The sequence below is a fragment of the Daphnia pulicaria genome, chromosome 1 (assembly GCF_021234035.1).
Source record: "Daphnia pulicaria isolate SC F1-1A chromosome 1, SC_F0-13Bv2, whole genome shotgun sequence".
Lineage (NCBI taxonomy): Eukaryota > Metazoa > Arthropoda > Branchiopoda > Diplostraca > Daphniidae > Daphnia > Daphnia pulicaria.
The window spans coordinates 11,140,011-11,162,077 of NC_060913.1; the positions used below are offsets into that span (position 1 = coordinate 11,140,011).

The 22,067-nt window shown below is 42.9% G+C and overlaps 1 protein-coding gene across 6 annotated transcripts in view; it reads left to right on the forward strand.

Moving 5' to 3' along the window:
- The first annotated feature begins 1,023 nt into the window (after positions 1-1,023).
- The window catches only part of LOC124351686 (sodium channel protein para-like), a 39,672-nt gene continuing 18,628 nt past the window's right edge, over positions 1,024-22,067 (forward strand). For 3 of the 6 annotated variants that reach the window (XM_046801958.1, XM_046801957.1, XM_046801960.1), the window contains exons 1-7: positions 1,024-1,617; positions 7,038-7,767; positions 7,878-8,153; positions 8,998-9,036; positions 13,747-13,902; positions 18,248-18,453; positions 21,289-21,417. In XM_046801958.1, coding sequence (XP_046657914.1) covers positions 7,998-8,153; positions 8,998-9,036; positions 13,747-13,902; positions 18,248-18,453; positions 21,289-21,417 — 686 coding nt within the window. In that variant the 5' untranslated portion in view covers positions 1,024-1,617; positions 7,038-7,767; positions 7,878-7,997. The remainder of the gene's footprint in view (positions 1,618-7,037; positions 7,768-7,877; positions 8,154-8,997; positions 9,037-13,746; positions 13,903-18,247; positions 18,454-21,288; positions 21,418-22,067) is intronic. The other 3 variants (XM_046801959.1, XM_046801963.1, XM_046801961.1) reach the window with 2 other exon arrangements.

A 22,067-nucleotide genomic window follows, 5' to 3' on the forward strand; every position in this document is an offset into this window, starting at 1 on the left:
TCAAATAGTCCAGTTGTTATTTAAATATCCTTTCCGGTTTCATTATTCTTTTGTGTATATAGTTGTCGTATTTATAAATATATTCGCAATTGGATGATCTTGACGGCGCATGCGTTCATCACACGCCCTTTTCTCTTTCTCTGATGCTCCCAATTTTCTTTGTGCCCGGCGTGTGGAACATTCCGTCTCTCTCTGATCTGAACTCCAGCTCCTGTTTTAGTAGTAACCTACAGATATCTATCCACGTGCATTGGCGTCGAGCTTATATTTCTAGGAGAAAATGATATAAGGAGCGAGAAGGAAATGTATAGTATGTAGGCATATCCAGCAGTTGAATCAACGCTTTTGTGTGTCTATAGTAGATATAGATACTATGCACACACATGTATAATAGCGAGTCCAGTAGTTTGACTGTACGCCTGTAGACTGGCTGCGAGGGACGGCCAGGAGCAGCCCAGCAGCAGAGTTGCCTTTACTCTTGACCTCCTAGTTGTTCTCTCCTATTCAGGAGCCATATACAAACACAGTGGCCAGTTCACAGCAGCACACAAAGAGTTGTAGAGTGAGCGATTCGACCAGCACATCGCCTATCCATTCTTTTGTACAGTATAGCTTTGTTGACGGTATGATACATAGCTCCTGACTTTTGGGCTCCTCGAGCAAATCGAAATTTTATTTTGTCTTCATTTATTTTATTTCCACTTTAATTGCGTCCAATTTCAAAGAAATAAAATTATTATACAGACCTATTACATAATTCACCATTTGTCTAAAAATACATAAATTTGATGCTGGACTGATATTTATTTATTCCGTCTGTCCGTATGTTGCGGCTTCTATGTGTATATATGTAGGGTCCTCTCATCGTCGAGTAGAGTGTGTGTGTGTGTAGGTGTGCAGCAGCAGCAGTAGCAGCAGTGCCGTGCAGTGTGTGTGTGTGTGTGTGTGTGCTGTGTGTTTGCGCGTCGGCTCCTGCGTGGCCCGTCTTTCTTCATGTAAAAGGCCACAGTAGATCAGAAACTGCCAGCGGACGTGTACGTCTCTTCTCATTCGGCGATCAACTGCTGGCCACTGCAGAGATCCATCCCACCCCCCCACCTCGATCCCCCCCTTTCTTTTTCAAGCCGTATACTATAGGACCTGGACGGAAACACTATCAAGTTCAATCGAAATCTAATAGTTTAAACTCTGCCGAAATCGACTTTTGATTTGACGTAGGGGGGGAATTATTCTCGGCATTTGTTCGTTGTTCGGGAAAAAAATAGAGAAAATAAGTGATCGTGCTGTTGTATATTGTTGCTGTTGTTTCTCGTGCTATAAGTGTCAGTGTTTGGTTCATCCGCACCGGAAAAGAAAAAAGAAAAGAAAAGGAAAGAAGAATAAATCTTTCGTCGTTTTTATATTATTATTATTATTATTTTGGGGTTGGTGTCCAAAGTGTCGTCTGCGTGGTGGTGGTGGTGGTTTGTTTCAAGGTGTTCGCCAAAATAACAGGGAAATATACTGATGGTCCAAGTTGATCAATCAGCCCTGCCGAGAGAGAATATTCTAACCAACACCAGCCGCCCAGGATTGATCGGCCCAGGAGCTTAGCCCATCACAACTCTTCGCTCAATGGTGCGTTCCTTTTTTCATTTATAAATACAACTAGAAATCGGTTCATTTAACACACACCCGCTGTTACTTAATTTTTTGAATGAATTACAATATCTATAAGTTTACCATATCGCAATAGATTCTTTGATTGACAAGTTGGACAAGACATTCGCCGTCCAATATAAGAAGCCAAAAAAAAAAAGATAAAATATAAGAAAAATAAAAGAGTTTTCTTTTTATTCGGTTGCTGAGGGGGGTATTATAGATCGTCTCTCTCTATAGTATATATCTAACTGTATAAGTTGCAACAGTGTCCTGTCTCGGGAAGAAACTCCCCCTCTTTGGCTATACACAGCAGCAGCAGTAGCATATCAAACAAAAGTCAAAGAAAAAACGGATCCCAGCAGAAAGGAAATGGAAAAGAAGTAACAAGAATATAAGGATCGCTATATACCACTGCTGCTGCTGCTGCTGCAGTTGTGCTGCTGTGTATAGAGACTCACGGGGGGGGGGCTAGAAAACAAAACATCAAATAACACACAAAGGGCTGTCACCAGCTGCTGCATGTTGAAGCTGCTGCTGTGCTGCTGCTGCCTGGCCGTGGCTGTGTACTTGTACACAGTCTAGTTACACCATCCATTGGGCTGTGCGGATCTATACTACTCTTTCTGGTTAGATTTTTGTGTGTGTGTAGCTCTTATTAGACTGCTGCTGCTGCTGTTGCGGCTATATAGACTCACTCGCTCTGCTGTGCCACTGCACACGAAGCTTATTCATCATTCATTCTCCTTTCGTCCCTTGTATAGACTATGTATATCGTTGTCCTTTCTCCTCTTTTTTTGGGCCAGTTGCACTTTTGATTCTTGTCTTGTGTTTCGTTTGTTATGATTGCGTGCTGGCCGATTGGATACTGCGCAATCCTCCCCGCTGCTGGGCTCTGTCCCTCGCAGCACAGACCACCCAGTCACTAAACCGACCACACCACAACGGCCACAACGTCGTGGCTATTTGAGAAAAGACCCTCCGATAAATACTAGAGACTTATTGGATTGTACCAGATGTAACTTTCATTTCCAAGTATAGACGACGAAAAATGTATCTAAGACAAAACCCCCTCTGCAGTAGCCTCTAATCTCAAATCCAAACATTTAAAAAAATCTGCTGCGTATTTCTTATATATATATTGGTGCATTGCTCTCTTATATAATATGAGACACACAAAAAAAAACGGCCGAGGCGAAGTTTCCTATTTTTTTTTTATTTGGGTTCGGACGCGGGGTGTATGTACGTTGGTACGCGCTTGTTTGTTTATTGTGCGGGGGAGAGAGCTAGCTATATAGCTGGAGAGCTCTATAGCTCTGCTGGACGACGACACATTTCGTCTCCATTCCAACAGCGGGAGACGGGCAATTGAGACGAGACAAACTCGGCCGCCCCCGTTCAGGAATGTCCGTTGAGATGTTATTTTCTTGTTTCTCTCTTCTTTTCCTCGGCTCTTACGTCTGTTGTATGTCTTCTGATATTACGACTCTGCGAGAGCTATATAGCTGTTCAGCTGGACATATTACACACTCATTCCGCACAGCAGGTTTCTATCTAATAGAACATCATCATCTATTATGTCGATTGGTGTTTTATCACGGGATATTCTAGATTCAACCTGCTGCGTATGAGAGATTCAATCTTCTATTTGATCACATATACAAGGGGGCTGGGCTGCCCGGCTATTATGTGATGTGGAACTGCTGTTGTTTCGGCACGCGCATTTCACCGGTGCAAGAAGTTTGGCTACTGGAAACGGACGAATCATAATAATCATAATAATAATATTAGAATAACGCTCTCACAGCAGCTCGAGCGGACATGTAGCGCACAATGAAATTCCAGCACAGTCCTTGCCCGCTCTGCGCCCGCTCTTCCACACGGATGTATAGAAACACAAGGAATAATAAGGAAGGGGCCCAGCAAGCATATGCATTTCAGCCATATAGCATAGCACACACAGCAACCATCACGCCCCATTGTTGGACGCCGATGAGAGTGTTGTGTTGTGCTGAGTGTGCGGTTATATAAACCCCGGCCGGCTTTTAGATAAATACATTTCCTTCCTTCCTCTTACGTCTTATGTGCTGTGTGTGTGTGTACGATGTGGAGAGTTTGGGCTCTGTTGTTTTCACTGGTCCCCTTTTGCTCCGCGTGCTTTTGATGTGTCCAACCGGAAGGTTTACAACCCCCCTCACCTCACCGACAAGCCGCAGAAGTTGCCGGGCCTCTCCGGTTGGTTGCGCCCTGCATAGTCACGCGGGAGAGAGAGAGAAAAAAAAGGGAGGGGGGAGGAGGGAAGCCCCGGGGTTTTTTGGGACGAGTGTCAGGGATCGTTAACGAGACTCTCGTTATTTATTCTAACCATTCAGCCCTCCACATCCGGCTACATATTATCCATCCGCTCTCCTGGATAGACCCATCGCCTCTTCATCCTAAGTAATCGATAGTCTATATAGAGCGAAGGAGGATGTGTCTATAGACACGTCATCAGTGTGTGCTTGTCTTTGATGAGGTGAAAAACGGCGTCCTGATTTGATTATGAAATTTGAAAACAAAAAAAATGGCGGGAAAATAAATTTTCTATGCACAGCCGCCCAACAACAGCTAAGCTATATACTATAGGCTTGTTGCGGCTGTTATATGTAGACCAATAGAACAAGCGAGGGAGAGAGAGAGAGTCATCCAGTCTGATGCGGCTGTCATCACATCCGGTGTCACAAAAGAAAAACTCTCCTGCGCCCTGCAACACTCGACAAACTCTTTAGACTTTGCTGTAAATAGTTGAGACTGATGGCCGCCCATCCAGCAGCCAACTCGCCAAATTATTTGCTTTTTTTTGCGTAGTAAATGTATTTACATTTTCGCGCAGGGCAGCAGCACTGGCGGATGAGACATTTCATTGATTTATTTGTTGATTCTCTCTCTCTTTCGTCCACTTCCTTTCCACAGCCATTGGCCAGCGCAAGGAATAACGGACACATTCCAGGGACTGTTGATGATGAATGGGCTATTTAGATCATTTCATACAAATTGATTGTGTGCACAATCAAAAGACTGGATTCTCTTGACTCTTCTGGCTCAATTGTTGGAAAGAGGAGAGCTAATTGTTCATTCAATTGGGCTAATAGTTTCCACATGATTCTCTCTGCCCACGCGCATAATATAACACCGGCAGGCCCGGCTGCTGGTGGCTTTTTAAATGGCTGGGATATGTGTGGTATCAATTCGTGATTCACGCTATGTAGGCAACACTGGCTAGAGTAGTATATACATACGTACGTATGTACATGTTTAGTATAGATATATTTCAGTTGGGTTGGTTTTGATATGCTGCTGTGCTCTAGACTCAGCAGGCGCCCTTGGGTGTTGTTTTATTTCCCTTTGCCCATTTCTTTCCTTTTTCTTCTTCTTCTTCTTCTGATTTGAACATTTTTTTGTTATTTTTTTGGTTTTGTCTTTTGTGTTGTTGTTCTTATATATTCTGTGTGTATAACTGTATATGCCGCTGCGAAACTCCCACATATAGCCAGATCCATATTCTCGCTCTCTCTCTCTCTCTCACTCTCGTCTCTTATATATCTACACAGCAGAGTCGTCTTAAAAGGCTGGCTAGGGTTACCATAGTAACCTGACTTGTGTCCCTATTGATCCGCGGCGCGCGGGAGTGTGTGCGATGCGCCTCGTCGTCGTTGCCGCCACCGCCGCACGAAACGAGAAAAGAAAAAAAAAACGACATGCTCTGCTGCTACTGCTGCTGCGATGCTCGTCGGCTCTGCTCCCCAATGCACAGCAGACGGCCAACTTGCTCGCGTGCGTTCCTCTCCCGATCGCAGGCTCACGCATAATGCAAACGCGTACATGTACAGCTAACCCTCTCCCGAAAAAGAAGAGAAGGCGGATTGGATTTTTTTTTAAAAAAAAGAGGGTCGAAGAGGAGGAAGAAATTGAAGAACGAAGAGGAGCAAGTTTTGATTTTATTCTTTTTTCTCGTTTTTGATCTCCGCGCTTCATTCCATCTCTCTCTTCATTTATATAAGCTATCCTCTCTTTTTTTTAATTCTCCCGCTCGTCGTCTATATAGATGTAATTTGCTCGCTAAGTTCCCTCTCTCCCATCCCCAACCCCTTCTCTTCTTTTTTTCAAGATTTGTGGGCGTAGGCGTCATGCTCTTTTAGGTGGGAGAAGATGTGTGTGTGTGGCGAGGGCAGCGGATGAGAGGCGAAACTTGGTTCTTTTCATTTCATTCCATCCGCTCTCTCTCGATCCTTTTTTCGCTCCTTCGGTTCCGGCAAATTTGTTGGTCCGTTTACATCTTTTATAGGAGAGGGGAGGAGAAGTCAACGGGCTCCATTCAGCAGCAGCAGCAGCAGCGTGAAACTCATTCAACTTGCTGTGCTGCTGTTGGAGACGAAATTTAACAAGTTATTGGCGCATTGAAGGGGAGGGCCGGCTGATATGCAATCTAGATTGATGCTCCCGTTTATGTATAGCTAGAGAGAAGAGGTGGTTGGCCAGCGCTGTGTAGATAGATAGCTGGCCGCTTTTTCTTTTGTTTGGTATTCTTTTAGCTATACGTTTTAGACGTTTTATATGTCCAATCAAAAGGATTGCAGAGCCGAGATGGTGGTCACTGTCTGTTGTTTTATTTTGTTTCCTTTTGTTTTATTTATTTATGCATAAAATACAAATAAATTTGCCAGACTATATAGTCTCTGCTGTGCACTATTACTATATAGACTATGGGGCATATATATATGGAGGCACTGGGCTGACAAACGATAGAGATATAGAGCAGCACAGCTCATAAATCTGCCGGGCTTCAACGCAGCAACAGCAGAGTCTCTTGCAGCAATAAGAAACAACCCGAAAAAAAAAAGAAAAGAAAAGAAAAGACGGAAAAAATGGGATGATGAAAAGTTTTGCATCTATCCGCCTTTGCACTTTATATTATACACATATAACCAGGAGCCAGCAGAGAGCCAGAAGAAAAACAAATCTATTTCACTGCTGGGCGTACAAGATATATATTTAGAATAAATGCGTGGGCATTTCCAGCACACCGCACTCGCTAGGGCATTTCATATGATTCGGCTGGAACATTGCGCTTTGTTATTACGTCCAGACATTTCTTTGAATCAATGGAATTTAGACAACTCTTAAATGGCGGGAAAGAATATTCCTCCGGATCTCTCCATTGTTATATATTGAATATATCCATTCACATTATTTGTGCAGAAATAAAAAGGGGGTCAGTTATATTGGATCAGGAATATCGATCATTTAAACAGCCCCTGCCCGGCCATTTCTGTTGCACCTTTTAAATTAAATTAATTATTACTAAATAAGAATGTCGATGTTCTATTACATGTTGTACGGTATATACAATTTGATGACAGGACATTATTGAGAATGGACGGGACGGCGTGGCTGTTGCTGCTGGCCCTGGTGCTGGCCCCGATGGTGAACGCTTGCGACCGGGCCGCCTCGTCCTCAGCCTCGTCCGCTTATTCCGTCTCGGCGCTGCTGCCGGCTCCTGTTGATGACGACTGGCATCAGAGCTTATTGAGGTTATTTGGCGCTCCATCAGCATCGTCGTCATCAGTTCCAGTGACTCCACTGCTGCGTCCAGCCTCAGCATCATCGGCCATCCATCCCGTCATCTACTAGTCCGACCCACACACTCGCTTCTTCTTCTTTCTGCTTCCTTCTATAGTCGATGTGCTGCTGCTGCTTATAATTTCGCGGCTCAAATTCTATTGCGACTCGACAAAAAATTCACCCCAGTGATGTACGCGGATCAGTGTCGGGTGCGGCGGATCAACTGAGAAATTTAACGCTGCCGGCTCCGTGCAAATCAGTGCCAGCTCCGCTGGGAAATATTCATGCCAGAAAGAAAGAAAAATAAATAGTTGTTTTCTTCTTATTCTTCTGGCCAAGTGAATCTTAAACTGAAAAGAAGAAGAAACTTGTCGCAAAAATCCAAGTGAAATCCTCTTGAGGGGGAGAGACTACACACACACACACCCAACGATCCGTTTGCTGCTGCTGCTGCTGCGCTGTGCTTCCACGCACTTAAAGTGGCACCAGCCAACGGGCCAAGGAGCCGCCCAGCTCCTGTCAAAACAGGTAATGTAATATAGCCATGGAAATTTTGTTTTTTGTCCATGTGTGTCCGCGTAGGTTTATGCACAAATGTCAATGTAACAGGAATTTGTAAAAAATCAAATAATCAAAAGGCGCAGAGCAGAAGAGGACGCCGACGAGCGGATAAGTCTGAAATTGACGCAAGTCCAATTGTCCGGTGCTTGTGCTGGTTGTGAGCGGCTGTGCTGTGCTGTGCTGTGCCGGTGGTCATCATGGTCGAAGATCACGAAAATGAGAGCAATGAAGACGAAGAGGAGCGCCCCGTTTTCTGTCCCTACACCCGCGAGTCTCTGCTCCAATCGGAGGCCAGGATCGCTGAAGAGGAGGCAAAGAGAAACGAGCGCAAAAAGAAAGCAGAGGAGAGCGAGGTAACCATTACGCCTACACATCTTATTTTTCTATAGTTGTATATTTCTATCGTATACATATACATACGTTATTTTATTTAGTATACATATATAAATATGTACATCTTTTTTTTTCGAAAAGAAATTGTCATTTATTGCCTTATATATTATATATTGACGTCCATGCTATATTTATACATCTATTCTTCTTCTTCATTGGATATTTATTCATCACTTTTCGATGTTGTCGTCGTCTTGTCCATCAAATATTCAGTCACCTTGCTCTCTATATTATTATATCCTTTTTTTTTTATTTATTTATTTATTTCTTTGGCTATATTATTCTCTTTGCTGGATATATTATATATATCATCGATTCTTCGTTATGTCTCGTTCAATGTCTTTTATAGCTGCCAAAAGTCTATCTCTATTCTATATCTCCCGTCGTGTCGTTTTTTGATTTGATTTCAATATTTCTCATTATGTGCAATAGCTCATTATTTTCATTCAAGACCATTTTGAAACAAGAAAAAATAGATTTGATAAGAAGAATATCTAGCGACAATTCGCTCGAGAACCCCCTTCACAAGGAGGGGGCGACCTAATTAAATGGCTAATTGCCAAGAGCTGCTCTCGGCAGTGCTTCTATATAGGAAGGTCATAGACGTAAATGAATAAGGAATATGTGGACTATATATATACATATACAAGCTCTATAGAGTGGCGATAATCAAGTAGTATATCATAGACATGTGGTTAGACCGCATTTTTGGCTAGATTACAAATGAATGGAAGAAGAAGAAGAAGAAGACAAAAAATAAAATCACATGGCAAAATTAATGATTGTGGGGTCCCCTATATATAGGTCAGATTGGGCCTGAAGCCCCGTAAAAGGACTAAGGAAGTAAGGAAATGAACTCTCTACATCCTTCTTTTCTCCTTTCATCTTTTCTTTTCTTTTTCACTCACTTTCTCTCTCAGCTGACCCCCTTTTTTCTATCTCTTTATTTCTATCTCTTTTTTCTATTCTCTCTTGTGCTGTGCTGTGTGTAGAGAGTTTTGCACGTCTATAGAAATAGATATAGGCTATATACAGCTGTAGTAGTATATCGAATGCCATCAATCTTTCTTGGCCTGATGATTGATTTCGCGGTTCGGTTCCATTCGCTTTCTCGTTTTTCTGATTGACCTCTGCTGCTGCTATACTGCTCCTGCTTCACTTTCTTTTTACACAGATGTATATAGAGTCTTTGTCTTGCATTCTTTCTTCTGTACTTTTCTCTCTGCTCGCTCTATCCCGCTGGACCTCTTGATGATTGAGTTTTCGGCTTGTGTACCATGATGCCTGCCAAGTTGATCTCTCTCTCTTTCTCCTATATACATCTCTAGCAGCATCTTCTTTCTTTCTCTCATTTCTGGCCACTCAGTCTTCTTCTTCTATGTACTCTTCATCTATCCGCGCACATCTCTCTCATCCATCTGGCTAGTTTCCTGCCACTCTACAAAACTTTCTTTTTTAGTTTTTTTTGTGTTTGGGCCTTTTTTTTATTATTATTATTATTTCTTTCTCTTTTCTGCACGGACAGACAAAGACACTTAACAGAGATCCTCCCCAACTCTCTCTCTCTCTCTAAAGACGACAAAAAACCTTTCTGGGCTGTATATTTCTTCGACCCCTACATCAAAATATTTGGACAACAAGATATGCGATGGCAATAAAACTCTCTCTACCTAATAATACAAGCTATATAGTCTGAGAATTCTAAATGAGACGTTGCTAAATAGCTCTACATGATGGACATTGACTTGTTGTCTCTCTCATCGCCCATTATTCATCGCCCATGTCCAGCAGCAGTCGACATCAGAGCAGCGACGTAGTATTAACAACTATAGATGAGAGACAGGACAAAAGACTTTGGCTAGCGCTGGCCGTCCCCCGGAAAAAGAGAGAGAGAGGGAGAACCTTGTTAACGATTGATAAACAATCGGGAGCCCGGGCTGATGATGGTGGCGTGGCCAACGACACAGCTGCTGCTGTCGATTCCATTTCAATTCCATTGGGGGGAGGAGGAGGAGGAGGAGGAGGAAAAGAGCAAAGGACGGGCAGCAGCACGAACTGTCCATTGCCTAGACTCGGCCCTATACTCGAGTTGACACACCCACGGACACACACAGAAGCAGCAAAAGAGACAGAGCAGTTAACATGGTATGGGGGGATGGCCAATAGGTATAAAAGAAAAAAGAAAAACGGGGCTATACTATATAGACTCCATGGATAGTAGTAGTAGCACTGCAATAATATAATAGGTAGACGTACGTATACGTACTACTGGACGGAAACATATATAAGACGATCGACCGTGCGTGAACGATCGACGTCGCACAACCGCCATCAGTTTGAGATGGACGCCAAGGCCATTGCACCTTATACAGTCTGAGAGAGAGACGAGAGAGAGAGACACAAGGGACCACCTCGAAATCGATGAGATAGAAAACGCCAGGCGCTGCGCTATGTGCTCGTGTGCCCGGTTGTTATAGTCCCACAGCGGCCGCCGCTTCCAAACGCGACTCACCGGCGTCCCTCACCAACTTTTTCTCACTTCCCATCCTTTTTTCTTTGATCCGTTTGTTCGGCTCTTTTCCGGCCATCCGCACAGCTATGGATATGACGTGTACAACACACACACACACAGTCAGAATAGAGAGAGAAAAATACAAAATACAAAATAAAAAACAATGCGAATTTAAATAAAGGAAAAGAGAGAGGTTGGAAATGGCAGACATGCGACCGCCCTATCGACGGCCGCTGTGTCTATATCGTTCCCGCTGGATGAACTCGTCCCGCTCTGTTTTGTGTGAGTCGTCCAGGTTGTTCGGTCCCTTGTATATGTGTGTGTGCTGTTCCGCTTCATTCAACAACGTTGTCCGGCAATTGGAAAATGGCATACATCAGATAGATTTCAGGTCGATAAGGGAGTCCCTTAAAAGGCATCGCTCGATTTGACATGGACGAGCTACCAATCGTTTTTCCTTTATAGATCTTTCTTTCACGCCCTCTTCCGGTTGTTCCGCATCATCCCTCTTATCCGTATATACATACACACAGTTACACACACAGCCCGAAAGTTGACCAGAGATTCCGGCCCTTTATTGTTGTTTTTTTTTCGGATGCCTTTCGTAGTAGTATGCCACACCCCGTCACTCGTTTTCTTCATTTCCCCGTTGATTTTTTCTCCCGCGCTATTTCATTCATACCCATCCTTCATTCCATTAATTACACGCACCTTCATTAGATATTTTTATTCCTTTTTTCGGGCTGCTGAATTTTTTGTTTTCTCTTCTTGGCTTTTGATTGATTTTCTATCTCTCAGACATTTCTTGATTGGATTCTATTTTTCTCTCTACATCTTGATTTCTTTATCCTAGCCCTATACTATTTATACACATATACCTGAAACTAGAACCATCAGTTGTATGCGTTTCTCTCTCTCTCTCTCTAACGTCTGATTTATTAGACTTCCTCGAATGCATACATAGAAAAACACACACGTCTATACATATTACACACGGCGAGGCTTTTCACGGATTCACCATCCACTTTATGCCCGATCGAACGTCGACGACCATCAGACTCCTCAATCGAATTGAATTCAGAGATTTCGTGACCGGCCATACCCTGGGCACGTTGATCAAATATATAGACTCAACAAGTTGTAGATTATAGATGTGCTGGTCTGCATATACGTCAGATGAAATCATTTTTGAGTCGGTTTTGATTTTCGATCGGTTTGTTTGTGCCCGGTGATTGGTGAATCTGATCGCGAGTCCTCACTTGTTTTCAGCCTTTCATTTGCGGCCCTCTGTACTGTAGATTTATTGTACAGCAGTGGCCGATCATTTGATTGGAAACCACACCCTGAAAATCATCTAGATAGAGTTTATACTGATCCATGCGCATCATAATTATTTATTATTATTATATCATAGATCGGGTTTTGATTGAGTGGTAGTTTTCATAGTGCAACTTGCATCCTCTATGAGCCTATATTATTATTATTACTACCATTATGTCTGATGTATAATTTATATTAGTTTTACACAAAACAATCATCAGCATTATTATATTATTAGCGGGTTAATTTGGATTGGTAGGAACGATTTATTTTTAGACCAAACAAAAAGTAGAAGACATTTTATTTATTTTATTTATTTTATTTTTTTGAAAAATCGCGGGTGTCACCGTTCACTTGTTTTTCTTTAATAAAAACAACCCCCCACCGATTTTGATGTTCCGCCTCTATTTTTCATTCACTTTCTTACAATTTTTTGTCTTTGTCGTTTGTGTGACGTAATTTTAGAAACTCCTTTGTTGTGTCTGTCTGTTTGTGTGTGTGTGTGTGTGTGTGTGTGTGTGTGTGATGTGCACCGAATCGGGAAAGAAAAGTCTGTCCGTTGCCGGGCGGGAATAGCAACAGCAGCAGCGCGCCAAAATTCCGAATTCAAATCGATTTTCCCCGTGTTATATTTAATAATATAATATCTAATGTCTAATGCAATCCGTGATTCCGAATTGAGTTTCCATCCAGACGTGAATTGAACACTGGTCTTTCCTAGAATCACATACGTATGTATATCTATCTATCTATCTAAACTCCGGCGGCGGCTGTGCTGTGCTGTTAAATCCTCCGGGGTTCATCTCGGCGCTGCTCTGCCGCACGCACGAACGCGCACTGCTATACACTCTCTCCTCGGTAACGGACACACACACTCGTCGTGCTGTGCTGTGCTGTGTGTGTGTCTATACATCTAACGCGTCTATATACTCCTTTCTTCTCCATACACACACACACACACGGGCGCAGCAGCAGCAAGAGAGCTGGGCGCCCCAGTACAAAAGGAAGAGAAAATGTCTAACGCACAGCGGCAACGACTCACGCTCCCGCTCTGATGTTCTAAGCCTTTTGCCTAGACACACATACACACACACAGTGGGATGGAGCGATGGGGGGGTTTTCGGTTGCATCTCTTCCTCTTACACCCACCCACCCACACAGCCCTTGGGCGTCTTATATAGTTTGGGAGAATGCAAGAGCCAATCATACACACAACAAACACAATCTCTGTGCTGTCGGAGAGAGAGGAAGGCGGCAGCTTTCTTCTTATTTTATTTTATTATTTTTTTTTTGTTGGTTGGCTCTTTTATATATCGAAGACAAAATCGATACAAGAGCGAATCTAAAAGGCCTCTCTCTCTCCATGGATGAGAGCGGGTGTGGCAATCTTTGATGAATGGAATAAGCAACCATCCAGCCAGCAGAGAGGGCCCCGCTCGTTCTCAATGAATAAAAGAGTCCCGCGCCCTGATGATTGTTGTTTGTTGTTGGTGTTGTATCTGCACATGAGATTCTGTGCTGTAGAGTAGTGACTTGATTTGTCCAGAGTCTATAGCCCAAGTTGATTATGATTTTTGCCTGCCTAATTTCTATACAAGTTCCATTTCTTTATTTCTTTATTTGATTTTAATTTTGTTTTTGTTTTTCAAATTGAGCGCGTATGAAATGGATGACCGTAGATCTGGATAATAATCTTTGTCTTGTAATGTAACAAACTAAAGATGCGCTATGACGAAGACGACGAGGACGAAGGACCTAAAGCCGACCCGACGCTGGAGCAAGGCATGCCGTTGCCCATCCGGTTGAACGCCGTCTACTCGCCAGAACTGACGGCCGTCCCCATCGAAGACATCGATCCTTACTACAAAAATCAAAGGGTATGTCATTTAGCTATAAATAAGCTATATATAATAAGGACATTTAATTGGATTTTTCAGACCTGTATGTCTATTGCCCCCTCCTATCATATGAAAATGAGATAATCGGCCATGTCCTATGATGTCTAGTGATTACGCTAATATTTATCTAATAGCGCAGCACACAGTTGGGGCTAATTATTAGAAACGTCTGCCGGGTGCAATCTAATGGATAGAAAGGCCAAGACAAAAAAAAAATTGGGTGGCATTTGCATCTGATTAGAGTTGGGTGCGCATCTATACACAGCAGAGAATTGAGGCTACTTGTTATTCTTTGCTATATGGCTGTTATGTTATGCCACCGTGCTAATGACGATGGCGCCTTATTGTCTCTCTCTCTGCTGCTGCTGCTGCTGATATTAGGTCTCTCTCTCTCTCTCTCATTTGCATATCCGGTTACCACTCCCCCCGGAAGGAGGCTTAGAGCGTCTATAGAAACAAGAGCCCGGCGGCAACGGCGGTGGGTGCTCTTTGCATATAAAAGCGCCGTGCATTAAAAGCCGACCCATTTTGCTGGGGCCAAGGTTGACATCCGATCCAGGCTCTTGTTGTCCTCCCTCCTCCCTGCAATTTCCGTCGGCGCAAATCTCTAAACGGGCGGCGCGGTTATTTACATACAACAACAACAACAACATATAGACGGACGAAAATAACAAAAAAATATATCCATTCGGCTGTGGTATTCGACTATAACACTGTGATATTATTCCGTTCACCGTATAGCTGCTGGTAAAACGAGATGAAGAATAAGTAATGGACCTAGACTAGCATACACTCCGCTGGAGAGAGATAGACTCAATCGTGCGAAGGGTACATGTCAGCAGCTAGGAGTTCTAGTGTACAGCAGTGCTGAGGCTATTAGAGAGAGACGGGAGGGAGGGAGGGGCTCTCCTGCTGCCTATACACTTTCTGCAATTTAGCGACGGCCATGCTCTCTCTCTCTCTCTCTCTCTCTTCTAGACGCGCCTGTTATTTGATCTGACCGGCCGAGTTCTGCTGGATGATGTTTGCCATTGCCAATGCCAGTGTGTGTGTGTGTGTGTGTACGAATGACGAAACAAGAGAGAAAGAGAGAAGGGAGAGTAAAAGGAAAGAAGAAGAAGAAGAAGAAGAAGAAGAAGAAGAAGAAGAGAGCGAAAGGCTAGCCGTGCGGATCAATATGAGCTGCTAGCCGAATCCTCGGCGGGGCGGATCCTCCACTTTTCCTTCATCCATCCATCCATCCAACCGCCCGGCCATCTCTCCCTTTTTTTTCCATCCACCCCCTCAGAAAACCCCCGCGAAATACAAAAAAAGAAGAAGAAGAAGGAAACAAAAGAGGGAAAAACTCAACAGCCCAAGCCTCCCAGCTCAACTCACAGCTCACAAGAGCTCAAGACGACAGGCCCAGCAGCTCCCCAAAATGTCGCGACATGACGGCCAGAAGAGAGAGAAAATATATATATAGAAGGAACACGCCAAACACACAACAAAAAAAACTCAAACTTTTCTCTTTTTTGTTCCCCCTTCGACATGATTCCGCAATAAATAGATGGGAAAATAATAAAAAAGCAAAAGCAAAAAGCCGGAAAACTATAGACAGACGCCGGAGCTGTCGTCATCGTCGTCGTCTCTCCTTCTCTCTCTGTGTGTGTGTGTGTATGTACTATTTAGTCATGCAGCTCGTGAATGCGACGATTCCATTCGTCGTCGACTAGTATAGACGAGAGAAAGTCGACCCATTTTTCTCTTCTTCTTTTTCGTTTTGGCTTTCGATCCTTTTTGTCTTGAAAGTGAACCGCTCGGCTCTATTTCCTGGCGACAGCAGCGGCTATATAGCAGCGGCAGATAGAAGCGGATCACATATCTAAACAGAGGACAAACTTCCGCGCGATGGATCAGTGCGCATTGAGAGAGACGAGAGAGAGAGAGTCGAGTTCTTATATAATATTAGGCGCTGCGCCTATCAAGACAAACTCCGGCGGGAATTTCCTTTGGGTTTCTCCCCAAGGAGTCGATCGACTATTTTCTCACGAAATGAAACAAAAAAAAAAAAGAAAAAAAAGAATTAAACGAAATAAAAGAATATCAAGCGAGTGCGCGTTTAGTAGAAGATTATTCAATTGATTTTGATTTGACCGCCCTCTCGTTTTCTTTAGATATTTATTTATATATAGCTAAACACACCGGCCGTTATTGTTGTTTTAACAACTCCCTACCTGGACATGTAGACACACACACATTCTCCACGGCTTGAGTGGAACGCTGCGTGTGCGATAGGTTTGAGGTACCGCTGCGAGTCGGTTGGGATTGGGGGTGGTGGCGTCGCAATAGCATACAGGAACCCAACGATCCTGTACGTGTGTGTGTATACTATACTATAGCGGAATGTCTGCAGTGCATGTCGACAGCGCCCAGTTCTTGGTCTCTCCATAGCACCGCCGCCCGTCTATAGAGCAGAGAGAGTCAGCCCTGCCCTTGCCCCGTCGGTGGTATTGATCACATTGCGGCTGCTTTCGGTACCACTGGTGTGCCGGAGCTGCCGAGATAGAAAGGAAAAAAAGGGCCACGGCTATAGAGTATATAGCATGTGTATAAAGTATAGAGTCGCACCAAAAAAAAACCCACCACCACCACCAGCAGCAACCAGCCAGGAGCAACGGGAAAACAAAACAAAAAAGGAGTTGCCGGGATATATAGAAACTGCTGGAATAAATATCAGACGGGCGCGCGCGAGACAAAAAGAGCACGCACTATCGCTGGGCTCCTATATAAATTTTATTTGGTTTCATTTAAGTTTGGATATTTTCATTGATCAGATATAGATTTCGTGCGAAGAGCTGCGGGATTAATTTGTAAAAAAAGGAATGAAATAAAAAAAGACGCAATTGATTATTGATTGGGTGGTTGTGTGTGTGTGTGCTGTCTGCAACGGGATTTCTCGACGAGGTGTGTGCAAGAGTGAAAGCACTTTCTCTCTTCTCTCTTGCCATTTTCTTCTTCCCCCCCCACAATTCCACACACACAGAGAGAGAGAGAGAAGGAGGGAGTGTGTAGTATTATATGTAGTTTGGGCCATAGACGACGCTCCCGGCTGCCGTTATATATACACGCTGGGTGGTGGTGGTGGTGGGTGCCCACCCACTCTGCTGCTCCAGCTCCTGATGGAGTTGAAAAGACGGATCAATATGGGTGAAAGGGAGAAAGAGAAAATGCAACGAGAGAAAAACGCGGAGCCCAGCCACGGCGGTCTATATACTACTAGAATGGACGAGAACGAGAGCGAGAGAGAAAGACTCTGCTCCGGATGATGGATGTCGGCTGTCCGAAAGCTCTCCACAGCACCACCGCACACACACACACATTGCCAAAGAGCAACCGGACTGGATTCTCTCTCTGCTCACCATTCTCTCTCTCTCCCTTTTTAGATATGGCGCGGAGATGGGTGCAGACAATTGTTAACACTGACTGACAATGAGACTAGGAGCCATAAGTGGCTCCTAGCCCCCTTGCTTTTCCTTCGCTTCTATACGTAGCGCCGTTATACACGGTCCAAGACAAGAAACTACCGCATACTATCAAAATAATTTCCCCTTTTTTTCTTTTTACTTTCTTTCTCTTCTTCTTTCTCTTTTCTTTTTCATAGACATTTAAGAATTGATGCCATCGTGTCCTTTGTGTATGTGTGTGTGTTGTGTTCTCGTCTGTCTAGCCGGGGTTAAATTGGCCAAGGCAAAAGAAGAATAAATCCAGAGGGGTTGTATAATGTGTCGTCACGCGGCTGTGCCGATCTATATAGCTCAGCAGTCTACATATTATAATATACGCCAGCATAGTACTATATTTATATACTCCAGCGCATAGAATATTATCCGCGTCTAATATATTTGAAGCACTATATAGAGCTGCACGCGATTTCATCATGAAGTCCGGCTCTATAGCTACTACGGTACTCCACATCTAGACTATGCACAGTATTCTATAATATAATGTGCATAAATAAATATATAGTATTTAGATGTTATACCCTCGTTCAGGGTACAAAAGGGGGAAATAGCGCTGACTTCGCCTGAGGGTACGCTGGCGAAAACAGATTAGAAATATCGAATTATTGATTCATATCAGAAATGACACAAATATTAATTCAATCTTTTTTTTCTCGTTTATTTTTTTCTGTGTGTGACCATCTGGACCTGTGACCTGAATCGTCTCGTGCGTGATGTGCCTATCCTCCCAATGTGTGATCGTGTCGTTTTTTAAATATTTTTTTGGGGTTGTTGTTGTGGTGATGGTGGTGGTGTTGGGGTGTTTGGTTCGGTGTGGGTAGACGTTCGTGGTGATCAGCAAAGGCAAAGATATTTTCCGGTTCAGCGCGACGGACGCCATGTGGCTCCTGTCGCCGTTCAATCCCATCCGGCGGGTGGCCATCTACGTCCTCGTTCATCCGCTCTTCTCCTTCTTCATCATTCTGACCATCCTCACCAATTGCATCCTCATGATCATGCCGCCCAACGCCTTCATCGAATCCACTGAGTAAGTCGCAACCGTCCGCATATTTTCTCTCATCTTCTTCCCGTCTTTTATCTCTCATTTTATTTTCATCAGTTGAAAATTTGAAAAAATTTAAAAGAAAACAAACATTAAAAAAAAAATTGTTTTATCAGTTTTACCCCCCCACGAATGAAAAGAAACAAAAAAACAAAATAATTGACGTGTGTGTGTGTGTCCAGTTATTGAGTTATTGTGTCTCCATTATCGTTTTCTTTTTTTCTTATTTTCTTTTTTCTCTCTCTCTCTCTTTTTTCTGATCCACGATTTCGGCGGACACACAATAAGGCTCGTCAGCGGTTCACGATGTGTGTGTGTCTATAGCTCTCTTCTTTTTATACATGGCGGCGGGCAGTATATATCGACAGAGTTGTGTTCTAGAAAAAAAGAAAAGAAAAGAGAGAGAGCCATTATAACCGTGCTGGGTCTATATACTGGGAGCCACCAGCAGGTCATCGAAGAGATATATACTGTGTAAGGTGGCCCGTCTGCAATTAGAGACTATGGTGGTGGTGATGGAGGAAAGCGGCAGCAGCACACAGCATATCAAACTCGTATGGAATCATTTTGTCTTGAGAAAACAAAAAAAAAAGCAGCTGTAGGATATTATTCGTAAATAATTTGAAACAAAAACCCCATCAAATATAATAAATCCTTTTATAGTTAGGAACTTTGCTGCTAGTTTTGTCTTGCGAACCCTTTTCCACACGAATTTTTTTTTAAAGAGAGTTCAAGTTGATCACCCCACTCACACAAATCTGGTCGTTTTCTTCGTCAAAAGTATAGTAGAAGACTTTGTAGTTCTATTCTCTCTATATCCCCCTTGATCATTATATATCTAATCGTTGACAAAACCAAACAAGTATTTTTCTCTCCTTGGTATATGATATTTGTATTGTTAGTTATTTTATTTTTATTTTTTTTTCTGTCTTGTTGTTGTTGGAAAAAACCCAAATAAGGATCGCCGGTCTGTTATGTGTGTAGGGCCAATAGGTCAATGCGGATCATCTAATAATGGCTCCTGTTTATTTTCTCGGGTGGGTGCGGGTGACACTATAAACTGTCGAGAGAATATCTAAGCAGTTCGACGCCTATATACTAGCTGTGAGCTCCTTTCAATTTGGCCGGTGCGAGCTCCTTAATCGAAACAAGGGTGGCATAATCAACGAGATTAGATCGCTTGTTACACGTATAGAGTCTCAGACTCTCGTCTCTCTCTCTCTATACAGAGGAGCAGCAGTGTATCTTCCACTCTATCTGCCCATCTATCGCAGGAGAGAGGGAAGGGTATTGATTGATGTCTGAGGAGAAGAAAGGAGACGGCCCACGGAAGGTACAGCAGCTATATTGGATACTTGGGGCCGTTTCGAGTGAATAACGCCGGCGAAATGTAGCGATGGCGAGTGAGAACCGAATTCTCATTAGTCACAGCACAGCACACACACACAGACAACAGGGCGAGAATCGATAAATGGAATAAGAAGTAAGCAGCTCGTCCATCAAAGTGTGTGGAACGACATTGCGGTGCCGTTGTGGTTTCGTCTATTCGACGAGAGATATCGAGCGGGGCTGCACATACCTTCATCTATAATTCGGCTCCAATAAAAACATTAGATAGACTCTCCTCGTAATAGTAATAAGTCGGTATAGATTGCGCAGCAGTTTTCACGGAGAATGTAACCGCCCATACACATACAATCAAGAGACGACATCGATCAGCGGTCAAAGTCGGCGGGTCCATCAATTGTAACTTGTGTCATTCAGAGTTCGCCTACATAGCTCTTTCCGTTATTTATTTATTTTTTCCTATTTGAGATAGGCCCATCGTGAATTGAAAATGAGCGGCTATATAGTCAACCGGGCCGATGACAGGAAGGAGAAACCCGTTACGTGTTTCTATGTTATGGAAATACCAGTGTACACGATATTTTTGACGTCATTGGGTATAGACATTCGGTAGTACAGTAGTTTGCATTGCCTTGGCTTTTCACCTCTCCGGTAATAATCGATACACGAGCTCAAGTATAGAAAAGAGAATAAAAAAAAATAAACGTAATGGTCCGTGTGGTTGGATATCGCCGTTGTATATCCACTGGAACAGACGAAGGTAATATCAATTTAACTCGTTAAATTGGACACGGCAAAAATAAAACGGGAGATTCTATTTTCGATTTGGACAATGTGCAGCTACTGTTTTTATTGATGGCGATTTATACTGACGTCAATGGACGCGGCCATCAAATTGCGTCAACAACTCCAAGGGAAAATATATAAGAGACAAACGGCAGGATATAATGAAAAGATAGCCAAAAACAAAACAAAAGATAACACGTGTTGTTGTTGTTGGATGTTGTCTCGTTCTCCCCTTACTATTACTTGATTCCCCGTCACACATTTTCCTCATCTTGTTCGGTTGAGTCTCGTTTTTTCTAGATATTTCTATCTATATATCTCTAATCGTCCTTGTCGTCGATATCTTTGATCTCCCCTTTCTACTCTTTTCTCACCACCTTCACGTTACACTACAGTATATACAGATCAAAACCGTACCGTATATTAACATTTATTCCCCAACAAATTATTATTATTATTATTATCATTATCTACGTTCCTTTTTATTTTTCGTGTTTCTGTTGTTTGGTTGAATTCTTGTTGGTCGTTCTCTATATATCTCTCGATATTTATATACTCGTCAGTTGGCCAGTTTGTCTTTGATTATTATTATTATTCTCATTATTATTGATTATTATTATTACCCCGGTTCGTTTTCTGTTTTTGGTCGGCTTGGGAATTTTCCTTTTGTATTTTTTCTGAACGCAGGGTGATCTTCACATCGATCTACACGTTCGAGTCCGCGGTCAAAGTAATGGCCCGCGGCTTTATCTTGAAACCCTTCACATATCTTAGAGATGCATGGAATTGGCTCGACTTCATTGTCATTGCCTTAGCGTGAGTAGCGTCTCATCGACAGCCTTTTTCTTTCCTTCTATCTATCTCTCTTTCGATCTCTCTTGTTTCTCTGTTCTCTCTCTCTCTCTCTCTCTCTCTCCTCTCTCTCTCCTATTTTTTCCTGTTACTCTATCGCTCTCTCTCTCTCTCTTTATCTGTGTCTGTCTAGAACAATCTATTTAGAACAATCTGTATCATCTTTTTCACGCTCTTGATTTTCAAACAAACAAAGCAAATTTAGTTACCTACTAGTTCGATATTATAGAAAGACCGTCTATTCCGTGTGTGACCGAGACCCCTTATATCTCTCAAAGTATCTGATCTATTGGCCTTTAAAAAAAAAATTCTATTACGAATAAAATCAAAATCATTTCAAATATGGAAAAAGGAAATTCAGACACTTGGAAGATATAGCCGTCTCTGTGTAGTTTATACGTACGTTATCAATTCGATGGTAGTTTCATTCCGCAGTCCTATTGAATCATTGACATTGATGGCCTATAGACTATTATTCATTATTGATAGATTGAAAGATTCTTTTTCATTTTGGTCTATAGGGGCGCTCGCTATTCTAAAAAAATGATCAATGATCCAAAAGGAACCTGCGTGTCTGTCTCTCTATTATTACAGTATTACATTTGAAATTGATA